The sequence below is a fragment of the Rousettus aegyptiacus genome, unplaced genomic scaffold, assembly GCF_014176215.1.
Source record: "Rousettus aegyptiacus isolate mRouAeg1 unplaced genomic scaffold, mRouAeg1.p scaffold_m13_p_8, whole genome shotgun sequence".
Lineage (NCBI taxonomy): Eukaryota > Metazoa > Chordata > Mammalia > Chiroptera > Pteropodidae > Rousettus > Rousettus aegyptiacus.
In genome coordinates this window covers 92,350,623-92,363,051 of record NW_023416311.1, presented here as the reverse complement: position 1 = coordinate 92,363,051, position 12,429 = coordinate 92,350,623, and the positions used below count along the sequence as shown (strand labels likewise).

Sequence of the window (12,429 nt, the reverse complement as noted above, 5' to 3'; positions counted from 1 at the left end):
TGTCAGTTATCTCTGAGTTTTATAAATAGCCTAAAAGCATTATTCTGTATTCTAAATCCATTTCCTTTTTTTTTTTTTTTTTTTTTTTTGCATGAATGTAGATGAAGAATAATTGTTTGCTATACCCTGTGAGGGTCTTTCATTTTCTTGAACACTAGTAATTTACTCTTTGATGTTCTTTTTCATTGACTAAGTAATTCTAACTTGCTAAAATCTAGTTCTAGACATTTTATCTCTTTATGATTTTCTATTTATTCTATGTTCATGAGTATTCTGGACTTCATAGTACTAATCCTAAATAAGACTTAGTCAGAGCTGTTGAAATTGTTTTGGTTATTGTTTTTGGTCTCTTGTGGTCTATTTCTTTGTATTTAATCTACAGAGAAAGATCAAATAATGAAGTCAAGAAAGGATGATAAATGACTTTATTATATAGTAACATAATATTGACACATAATTTTATGCATATTCGACTTTATGTTCACCCTGTTATTTCATTCTAAATGTTTGCATCATGGTAGTGATTTTCTAATTGTTTACTAGTTTCTTATTCATGATGACCTATTATTTCTTAACTCTCATCTCTTCCTAGTTAATCCTGAGGTCCTCTACATTGAAACTTCGACTCCTACTTAATGTCGTCTTTCACCTCATTTTCTCCAATTTCCAAGGAAAATTTAAATTTTGATCCCCAACCTATGCTTTCTCAATATCTTAATACACATTTTAAGTAATTTGGGACCAAAGGCTGAACCATATCTCTTTGAGTTTCTTGCATCGGCGCATTTTAACAGTACTTCTGCAACTTTGACTGGTTTTGCAAATTATCTAATTAAGTAATTTTCATATTATAGCTGACGCATTTTCAACGGAAATCCCTTATAAAGCTATCTGTCAACGTGTAGCCGCTATAAACCATGATGTGGATGAGGACCAGAATTTAAGAGACCAGATACAGCACAGGTCAGTTTAGAATTCAATGTCCTGCTTCTTGTGTCTTGTCCTTTGAACAGACTAACAATCAGTTTGGAATCATCAGACCTAGGAAAAAGATGTGTTTCCTAACATTATAAGTACGCCAAAGCTGACCAGTTTTGGTGTAAAGTTAAATATTTATGTGCTTGCTTTCATAGCACAGGTCATCATAATCTGGGAAGAAAAGAATTATATCAGGTGGCGCTCCCCTCTACTGTTATATGAGGTGCAGGTTCTTTATGTGAAATCCTAATTTAGCTCTCCTTCTGCAAATGCCAATGAAGATCGTGGAATTTCAAAGAGCTAGGCACCATACTACAAATTATAGTTCTAAAACTTTTGCTGAAATGAAGTTAAGGTTAAAAAAAAAACTATTCTTTTGGTTGTGTGTCATTTGCTCATTGGAAAAGAAAAGTTAGACAATTGTATGAAACCTTGATTGGTCTAAAAATATGAAGGAAGCCAGGGAAGAGTTATTTGCGCTACAAGGAAGACAGGACAGTTTCAAGAATCAGTTCCAAGAATATATTTGAGTAAAGCAAATAAGTCTGAACCATTGACACCTATTCAAAGATCTCTTCAATTTCTATCTCTAGGAAAAAGGAGGTAGATGATCTGGGCGGCTCAGGCTGCAGCTGCCATCAAAAATGTCTTCAGTTCTTCTGTGAGCTTAGGTGATGTTTCCTTAGATTTTCACTTAGAGAACTGAATCTACACTAAAAGTTTTCCAAAATGATGCCGTTTTCAAATCTTCTTTTACTTTTTCATGTATCTTAAAAAATATGGCTTGATGGCATTAAATAGTTTTTTCTTTAAAGCGAATATTCTTCCATTGCCTATAGATTCCTTAAAGTTACTCTTTCAGACTTAACCTAATTGGCAGCATATATTTTCATTGTCAGATAAATCATGCTTAATATTACTCAAATATTTAAATCAGCACGTGATATTTATATATTTTGATTTTATAGAATTACAGGTTTCTTGGACAACTGGCCTTTATTGGAAAAATGGTTTACAGAACCAGAAGATATTTTGATCAAAATCAATGCTGAAGTAGATCAAGAGTCTTTATGCCAGAAAGTAAAAGAAATATTTACGACTGAAATAATGAAAAAGGAAATTAAAGGTAATTACATTTCTTTATGATGTTGAACTTATGTAACTAAAATGTGCAGATTTAATGAATTTAGGAGGAAGTGAAAGTGTTTTTGCAAAATTCTCTCTTCTATTGGATCATAATATCTACAAACGTTTTCTACTACTGACTTTAGCTTTCTGCTGCAAATGTTTCTAAATAAAAGATTTGTTCTTGTTTTAATTTAACTTAAAAGAGGTCATCTAGCTGAAAGCATTGTTTTCATGTGAAAAAAAAATAGCAGAGTTAAAATTAAGGATGTTATAGAAAAGGGTAAAGATTTCGATCTATTAATCCCAGCCCTATAAGCAAACAGCGAGTGAATTCTCCTTTTAGAATGGAAATGCTAGGCTGTTTATTTCCCCCAGTCTTCCTGCATTGGTATGAATCTACTGTTTATTGACTAGTTATTTGCAAGCCTGCTTCTGGGATATATCGCACTCAAATTGAATCGTCCTGACCTCCTTTCTCCTTCCTCTAACCAATAGTCACTGCCCATTAACTTTTCACAGTATTGGGATTTCCTAGTGAAAGAGATCTGAAGCTCATACTCTACCAATGCTCGATTGCAATTGTAATTTTGCCCTTGAGAAATGATTCAAGAAATAAATATGTCCCCCCTTTTTTAAATCAATCGCCCCTAATTATATGGGCAACTACAGTTTCGTAGTATAAGAAAAAATGGTCGAAGATCACAAAGATTCTAAAATTGCCTTCACAGCCAGCTGTCTCCCATCACTAGATTTGTGACCTAACTGCCACAATGTGTCAGTTAAGTGGCATCAAAATAACACATAGGTATAAGCCACAAGTCATGAGGATCTAGGAGATCATACTTAGAAAGATAAGCTCCTAAATCTAAGTGTCTGCTTTTCAGAAACAAAATAAAAACCAATCCATATATGATTTAAGATGCTTAATGTGTCACTTCACTGTTATAAAATTAGGCTGAGAGGCTAAGGAAGAGCCCACAGAAATCATACAGTCTTGGTTGGGAGGCACCACCAAATGGATTCTAAGCTATAGCTTCAAACATCTCTAGGTTAGAATCAATGTGTTTTTCTCAGCCCTCAGGCTCATTTAAACATTAAACAATAATTATGTATTACTTTATAATCCCAAGAAAGTTAATTTTCACTTTGAGAAATATCTAATAAAATGAAACCTCTGCTGAATTGAAAAGAATAATCTAAGGGCAAAATGAAATACGTATAGGAAGAAATAGCCATAGAAGAGTGTAGGGGTTCATTGCCAGTGGTTCACTCAGTCAAGTCGTAGACATTTCCAGCATGGAGGGCTTGAAGATCACGGAGAGCAGGCACAGTGTGCTAGGAAAGGTGAACTTGAATCGTAAGAGGCAAAGGGTCTTAACAGTCACAGAAACCTGGAAAAATACAAACTAGCCATGCCTTGTCCCTCAAGGCTCTGGGCTGTCTCCTCTGCTTGGAACACTTTTCCATCAGATATCCACAAGGATCACTCCTCGACTCTCTTTAAGTCTTTGCTCAAATACTACTTCCTCAGTGATCCTATCCTACTCGGTCACCGCACGGCACTCCTGATCCCCTGTACTCTGTTCTATTTATTTTCTCCGTAGCACTTACCATCATCTTCCCACACCTTTTTTTAAATTCACTTAATTCATCATGTCAGTGGTTTGCCTCCCACCACTGGACTACAAGCTTCAGTGTTTTTTCTCTTTTTTGTTTTACTGTTGTATCTCTGGCAACCAGAATTGTGCCTAGTGTGGTTTGTAGTAGTAGTAGTAGTAGTAGTAGTGGTAGTACAATGAAGTACTACTAGTAGTAATAGTTTCACTTCATTGTTATGGGCCTTCCTTTCTCTCGAGGTACAATTCAGGATCAATAAATAGCTGTGACATGAATGAATGGTTAAAACTTCACTGTGTACCAGCCTAAGTGCTTTGCATCTGATTACTCGCTCGAATTGGTGATGTACATTTCTGTCCCCCAATATTCCGGCACCACCCCTACCTCTTCCATCACAATGCTCCTCACCTTTTCTTTACATTTTTTCACCTTGTTTTTCCATTGGGAATTTCAAAATAATCCTTTGTTTTTCTATTCCGCTATATTAACTACTTCTGAGTTGTCGCTTTTACATTTGGCGCCCCCTCAACAAGCTTGTCTGTGTGCCACATGCACACATGGACACACAGACTCACACACATACACACACACAGACTCACACACAGACTCACACATACACCATCCCCATCCCCATCCCCACCATCAACACCATCAGAAGCAAGGGAAATGGCATTTCTTACTAAACAAAGAGTCTCAAACTCTTAACGATTGGATAACTTAAAGTAGAACCCTATAATATGAATTAAGCCTTAAATTAATAAAAGCAATTTATATTAATTTAGGTAGTTTATTTTAGCTCAAGTGAAATGGTGCGTGGAGTCCTTAATAAAAATTCATTCTTATCATCCTTTTAAAGTTAAAAAGAAATTAGAAGAAAAGGAAGCTGAGAAAAAAGAAGAAGTCTCCTTGGCTGAGCCTCCACCCCCTACCCCTCCCCTTCCTGAACCAGAAAAAGAGAAGGAAACCCATCCTCAGCGTGAATATTCAAAATCTCCTACTGCAAAAGGAAAACCACCAGCAGGTGATTGACAGAATAATTTATAATCCTGTTTGTCAGTTTCTTATTTTCAGTCAGGAAATCATTATAAATTATAGTAGCAGTCCACGTATCTAGATTCAGACTTTGAGCAGCCTCAATCATATGAAACCAAGGTCTACATTCAGGTGGAAGTAGAAAAGTCCTCAGTAGCTAAGAGCATGGCTGTCCCAAAGCCCAGGGGGAATCTGTGAAGTCCTCATACTCCGATCTACTGATTAGAATAAGACCACAGATGAGAATAGGAAAGACACAGGGAATACCGAGAAAGAATGTGTCGAGCAGATCAAGAGAACCAACATCTATTTGCTGAACTGTAGAGCTTTATGTAGAGTGAGAACATCTTAAGTAAATGAGAGTTCGCATAGCCAGTTGTCCCCATGAATAAGGGAACAAATCAACAGCAATCATCAGAGACTAGAATGCACATGTAACTAAACTTCAGGGCTATGTTATTACACAAGGATAGAAACCTGACATCTGGGTAACCACATATTTATAATATATAATATGTGTGGATAAAGAGCTTGTATAGAGAATATTTTTTAACTTAAGTTCTTTCTAGATTCTTAACCACCGAGGACCATTAAGTTAAGCAGTAGAAGTGAAAGTAAAGACAAAAGTAAAGTGCTTAATTGTTGAAATGTGTGATATTGGTAGAATGTCATTTTCAGGTTTGGTGCTGTATGAAACGAACGTGGCTCTAGTTTCTTATTCAGCTTGATAAGAGGCTGGCTGTGCAGTTATACGAGTCTATCCAGGTATTCTTGGTAATGTGTCATGGTCCTATTTCTAAACTTTATTATCTTCCTGCTTCATGGAGATTTGAGATGGGTCTGAATATTTTAAAATTTATTTATTTATATTAGGCAAATAAATTTTTTAGTAACATATGTATGGTCTATTAAAGACCATTGTATTCCATCCAATAAAATGGGGCTTACCAAAAGGCAAAATACTACAGAAAAACTACAAACTCTACAGAAAAACTTGTCTTATCAGGTAACCAATAGAACACAAAGCCACGAATTAAATATACGCCCTTTCCCATGACCTCGCTAAGAGTTTAAAAATAAAAAATAAAAATAATTCAGAGGTCTGGAGTTAAAATGGAAGTCTTTAAAATGACTTTTAGAGCTGGGAAAGACTGAATATTAACAGTCATTTTGTCCAAATATAGTTCTACATTGTACATGATTCTATATTTTATATCAAGTGAGCCTGCCGTTATCCAAAACCGGCCTTTAACCTGTGGCCGCGGCTCTCTCCTCATTTCTTCCCCTCGTCTGCTCTCAATCAGGGGCATCTTTGTACCTAAGCCATCCCTTCAAACCAATCTCTGGTGTGTCTGGTTGTAACACAGTTCCGTCTTTAAGTTTCTGAAGTTTTATTGTGAATTTAAAATTGTATTTTTGAATGCTGTGCACTGGAGGAATAATAAAGCTATTGTTGCTTCAAAGAGTGGTTGTATCTGTCTCTTTTTTTCCACCAAGGGCAAGGCTAGTGCCTGATTTTTAAAAATGTGGAAAGGGACTATATCAAATTTAAAAGCTTCTGCACAGCAAAAGAAATCATCAACAGACAAAGAGGCAACCATCCAAATGGGAGAAGATATTTACAAACAACACCTTCGATAAGGGCCTAATATCCAAAATATATAAGAAACTCATACAACTCAACAACAACAACAACAACAAAAAACAAGCAAGCCAATTAAAAAAACAAGTGGAGGATCCGAACAGACACTTCTCCCAAGAAGATATACAAGCAGACAACAGGCATATGAAAAGATGCTCACCCTCACTAGCTATTAGAGAAACTCAGATCAAAGCCACAATGAGGAACCACCTCCCACCTGTTAGAAAGGCTATCATCAACAGGACAAATAATAACAAGTGTTGGAGAGGTTGTGGAGAAAAAGGAACCCTCAAACACTACTGGTAGGAATGTATAGCCACTATGGAAAACAGTATGAAGGTTTTTCAAAAAACTAAGAATTATCATATGACCCAGGAATCCCTCTTCTGGGTATTTATCCAAAAAACTTGATAGCATGCACAAAGATATATGCACCCGATGTTCATAGCAGCATTATTCACAGTGGCCAAGACATGGAAATAACCAAAATGTTCTTCAACAGATGATTGATAAAGAAGCTGTGGTACATACATACAATGGAATATTACTCAACCATGAGAAAAGATGAAATACTGTCATTTGTGACAATATGGATGGATCTCAAGATTACCATGCTAAGCAAAATAAGTCAGACAGAAAAAGTTGAGAACCATATAGTTTCACTCATATGTGGGATATAAAATTGAAAAAAGCAAAAAAAAAAAAAAATGACATACAGAGATTCATGGACACAAACAGTAGGTTAGTGGTTACCAGAGGAAAGGGGAGAAGGGGGGAGTTGGATAAGGGTACAGGAGGTCCGATTTTCGGTGACAGAAGAAAATTTAACTTTGGGTGGTGAAAACACAATTCAATATACATGTGATGTATTAATGAATAAATAAATAATTTTGAGTGGAAAGAAGGCAAGGCAGGGTTCGTCGCCAGAGGCCTGATTACTGCTTTCCAACACGAATGCATGTTGGAAGATCTCGGTGCTTTGGAGCATTGAAGGGGCATTGAAACAGGCCATGCTGCCTCTACAGTCCAGAGAAACTTGGATAAATGATTTTAGGAAGGGCAATTTCCAGCACATTTGTTTATTTGTATATAAATATTTACGAATTTTTCAAAAGAGAACATTTTAGAACTGAAAGCCCGAGGCCCTTGAACATGCCCAGCTCAAATACACAATTACGGTCTCCTTTAGAGAAAAAGAAAAGAGGAATTATTTACTAAAAAAAAAAAGAAAAAAGAAAAAAGAATTAATCACGGTGGAAATGGGGCAAAAAAGGAGGCATAGTACACTGAGTATTAACAGTCATTTAGTCCAAATATAGTTCTACACTGTATATGATTCTGCATTTTATATCTATTTCAAATGCACTTGATATTAAATTTGAAAAACTTCACAGTCATGTTCTATTAAAGAATTCATGATCAAATCCACTGCCAAATGTCAGAATATATTTCGTAACTGATTAAAAATAAAAGCCAGCCAAGTACATGCTACTCCCAGAAGAAATTAGACTTGCTTTCAGTACATTATAAATTCAGTATCTTAGATATCTCTATTTTTATCTTCTTTTCTTTGTTGCCTTGTGCTTAAGTTTGGAGCTAGTTAAGTTATTGGTTACCCGGCGTATTGTTATGAAAGGAACTAGCAGCTTATCTAGACTTTTAATATTATTAAGTTTATTTTTTTTTAAGCAATCAATTCAAATATTTGGTTATTTGTTTATTTATTTATGTGTTTGGTGGTCAACTATTTGGATGTTGCTTTTATAGAAGTTAAAGTCTTAAGGTTAATCCTCTATGTCTTGCACTTATCTTATTTCTATGGAATCTTGTCAGATATATTTAAATGTAAGTATATGTACCATGAATTTTTTACACTTTTTATAACTATCAATTTTAAATACAAGAATAGTTCAGATAGAGTCTCTCTATCACAGGCATTTATATTGTCTCATATATTCATCTGTCTGCTAAACAACAACAACAAAAAAAAACTGTAGCTCAGGACAAAGGAAGGAAAATGATTGAAATTGTTTAGTGAATAATGCAAGAAGTAGTGAAATTTTTCAAGGAACTGGTTTGTTATTTGGGACATCTTATTGACCTCTGGATCATCAGTTTCCCATTTTCACCCTTTAAATAATTTTTGAACTAGAATTCAGGGAATCTAAGATAAATATACCCAATCTATTCTTTGCATTGCAAGTGACATTCAATGCGAAATGGATATGTAAAGTCAGAAGGCAACCAAGTGTGCGGTCAAAAGAAGTTCAAGGATGCACAATATCAAAGTAACATGGTTATTTAACTCTTTTTCAAGGTGTTTTGGCATCATTCTTGTTACAGTTCCAGTTATCTTATTGTACAAGGATCATTCAGTTGAAATAAATCCAAATAGAGCCACATGCTTCTAATGGTCTGATAACTAACTTTTAAAATTCTGCAGCTCTGTTGCATTAAAGAGTTTATAATCAAATCCACCATGAAATGTTGATAAAAAACTTACTGTGACAGAATAGGATAGTACTATCAAGGCTATCATTTAAGAAATTTCTGACCACAGTCTATCTTCAGATGAATTTTAATTCACAGTGAAGGCCTGAATCATTTTATGTGGTTCACAGATGTTTATCTGTGAGAAATAGTATTTGATTGCTTACAAATCATATAGCCCAGATTATTGAAGAAAATCACCAATAATATTTATATGTTGAATTTTGTTTAGAATCCCCGCATGGTAAGAAAGAATCTCTTCAGGAAGGAAAAGGGAAGAAAGGTGACACATCACTCAAAAGAAAAGGTACAGCATATAAAGACAGATACGATTATATATAATTCTGAATTCATTTCTTCTGTCTCAGCGAAACACTAGATCTGCATAGTAGTGTACGTTGAATACTTCTCTCAAGCATTTGTAAACCATAAGCCCCTGACAAAGAATATAACCTGAGTTTCTGCAGCCTAGCTTTTAGCAAAGTTCCTGTTGAAAAAAAGTGTTGCTTGAAAGGAATAATTTAAATAATATCTAATATACAAAACATCCATTCATCAAAGTATCATAGGCCTTATCCTTGGGCTAAACTATGTCATTAGAAAGGTACATACCGGACCATATTTCTTAGGCCCCTGTGGAATTGCTTTCACTGATCAGCACTTTGGAATAAAAGTCCTCAACTTTCATAACACAACAGTGGAGGTGAGGTTTTCATTATACTAATAATAACCTGGCATTATATTTTCTGAAGGAGGGGTATGCCCACTACAACATTCAATGGGCCTTACTAGCAATACTAAGTAAGGTCTACAGCCGTGCTACCCTGAATGTGCCCGATCCCGTCTGATCTCGGAAGCTAAACAGGGTCGGGCCTAGTTAGTACTTGAATAGGAGAGACCACCTAGAAATACCAGGTGCTAAAGGTGTTAAAAAAAAAAAAAAAAAGAAAAGAAAAGTAAGAAAATTCTAGGTAAGAAATTTCATTCAGAATCAAGGGTCAAGAAAACTTTTCTTCCTCCATGTGGTTAGATAATTGGCTAAATGACAGCATTATTTTTTCTATTTTAGCTCTCTAGAAGTTCAGAACCAAATTAGTGGAGCAGATTTAGTATCCGTGCAAGGACCTAGTTCTCAGTATATGCCTTCTAATTCCTCTATTGGTTTTGACCTTCTATTTTAAGTTGTATTTTTCCTGACCCTAATTTCATTTATATATTTTTTTTCTATTTTATTTTAACTATTTCTATGAGATAAAGGGGATATAATTTTCGAAGTAATTGACAGTTGTTAGAAGAAAATTCCAGCCTCTAAAAGAATATTAGTTAGATTTATGTGGAAGCTGCTGTAGGAACCAATTAATTCAAGATTGAAATGCAGTTATGGATAAAGACAATCGACATTCTTCAGGGTACATTTAAATGGGTTGTCATGGACTGTGTAACTTTGTTTAATTTTTATTACAAATGACCAATGTAGTTGCTGCCCGAGAGTACAATGTTCACAAAATGATGTGCTAAAATATATCTTTATTTTTGGCATTTAAAGATTTATAACCACGATTCTCAAAGAGAATCTCACCCTTCTCTGATTATATGACATGGTGGACTTATCCATTTGGTGAGTTATCATTTTTATTTCACCAAAAATTCAGGCCAATGGATCAAAAGTCATCATATGAAAAATATATATATGAACGTTTAGGTTATTGACTAAACAAAACCTTTCTTAAATTTTTCTAAATTAAAAAATAAAAAGTCTAGATACAACTTCAGACCCGTGAATAATGGTGAATAATGGGTACTATTTTTAAATGTGTAAGTGGAAGTCACCTAACTGCCCACAAATACAACTGACAATTTCCCCTCTACTTTTAATTCGTATATTTTAATTAGTATAAAAGTGGAAGACATATTTACTTCTTAAAGAGTATTATAATTAAATAATATTCATTAAAGAAATATATTTGGGGGAAAGATAGAGCTCCCATGTCTACAGGCATCTATAAATTGCATCTAAAATCTCAAGAAGTAATATGAAGGTAAGTGGAATTTAAATGGAATGAATGTCTAAAATCTAATGGCCTTGCTCCTTTAAGAAAACTGGTTCTTTCTGAGTTAAGGTACTTTGGTCAGTCACAAGGTCTTTCAGACCATAAGGGGGCCACTTGACTGGCCTAGATCCCCTCATGATGCTACCCTGGAAAGTGAAGCACATGCCCTTTCTGGATTCTGAACTGAAATTAGGCCTCTTTCTCTTCCTTTTTTCCCTCCTCTTCCTCCTCCCTCTCTCTTTCCTTTTTCTCCCTTTCTCTGTCCTCCCTCTCCTCTTCCTTCTCTCTCTCTCATGCCTTCATTCAGCAGGCTTACGGCACAGCAATTACCTTCATTCATACTTTACAACTGTAGCAAGAAATATAGTTTCCTGCTTAGAAACCTTGTGCCTCACACAGGGAATGTGAGAATAATCAGCAGCTATGATGCCCCTGGTTCTCCTACCCCACGTTCCTCATCGACTCCGGCTAACTCTTAAAATAATCTGCTTCCTCCCTCTTCTTCCCCTGGGCTTCAAAGAACACCAAAAGCACCACTCATGTTATAACTGCCTTCTTTCTCATTAATTTGCCAATTTTCAAAAGTAAAATTTAAAAAGTAAGTGAAATACACTTTACTCTAAACTCTAAACTTTGTAAGAACCCTGTTTATCATGGAAGCAAGGACAGAGATGAAAATAAAATAATCAAGTTGCTTTTCATAGCCAAATGAATGAGAAAAGTTGGATTGTTTAAAAAAAAAATCCTACTATTGGTATCATTGATTAATTTGGGGACTGTAAAGAAAGAGGTTTTTGATTTTTGATTTGGTAAGGCTGCCCACAGTTGCTTAAAAAGTAATTTATGAATTTCCTAAAGGCCATGGCAGTCATAGATATATTCATCCACCAGAATCTGGTCCCATTCCACTTGTAATGGAATGATTTAATATGTGCGTTTAAGGTTCTCCTAAAGGAAAATCATCAGGAGGGAAAGTACCAGTAAAGAAATCACCTGCTGAATCTGTAGATGTGTCACCTACTCCAACAGTGCCACCACCACCTAAGCCAGGATCAGAAGAATGGATCTATGTGAATGAACCAATTCCTGAGGTATGGCAGTTTTGATCTAAGATAGTAGAATCTATTCTTTTTCCTGTTCGTAGTAAGATTTATACCATTATTTGCACCATCCAGAAGGGCTTTCAGAGCCAATAATTGACACACACACACACACACACACACACACACACACACACACACATATGGATATATATATATATATATATATATATATATATAATGTTTATACACACACACACATACATCAAAAAGCCGTGATGATTTTTGAGACTACTCATTTACCCACATCTCATTCTTTCTCTGTTCCCTCAAGTTTCTGAGTCATACTTTGACCTGTTGTTGAGTGCTGAAGTTGAGGGACAAATGGTTTCTATAAGGACAAATTTCTCCCCAAGGACAAGCAGAGATCCAGTTTCCTGGAAGAACGACT

At 35.3% G+C, this 12,429-nt stretch overlaps 1 protein-coding gene across 9 annotated transcripts in view; it reads left to right on the top strand.

Annotated features, from left to right (window-relative positions):
- SPEF2 (sperm flagellar 2) overlaps positions 1–12,429 on the top strand; it is a 139,116-nt gene that overhangs the window by 63,912 nt on the left and 62,775 nt on the right. For 8 of the 9 annotated variants that reach the window (XR_001596628.2, XR_001596627.2, XM_016142439.2 and 5 more), the window contains 5 exons: positions 855–963; positions 1,947–2,104; positions 4,580–4,744; positions 9,120–9,194; positions 11,881–12,029. Coding sequence is in view for 7 of the 9 variants with exons in the window: in XM_016142439.2 (XP_015997925.2) it covers positions 855–963; positions 1,947–2,104; positions 4,580–4,744; positions 9,120–9,194; positions 11,881–12,029 (656 nt within the window). In the remaining 2 variants the exon portion in view is untranslated. The remainder of the gene's footprint in view (positions 1–854; positions 964–1,946; positions 2,105–4,579; positions 4,745–9,119; positions 9,195–11,880; positions 12,030–12,429) is intronic. The other variant, XM_016142437.2, reaches the window with a different exon arrangement.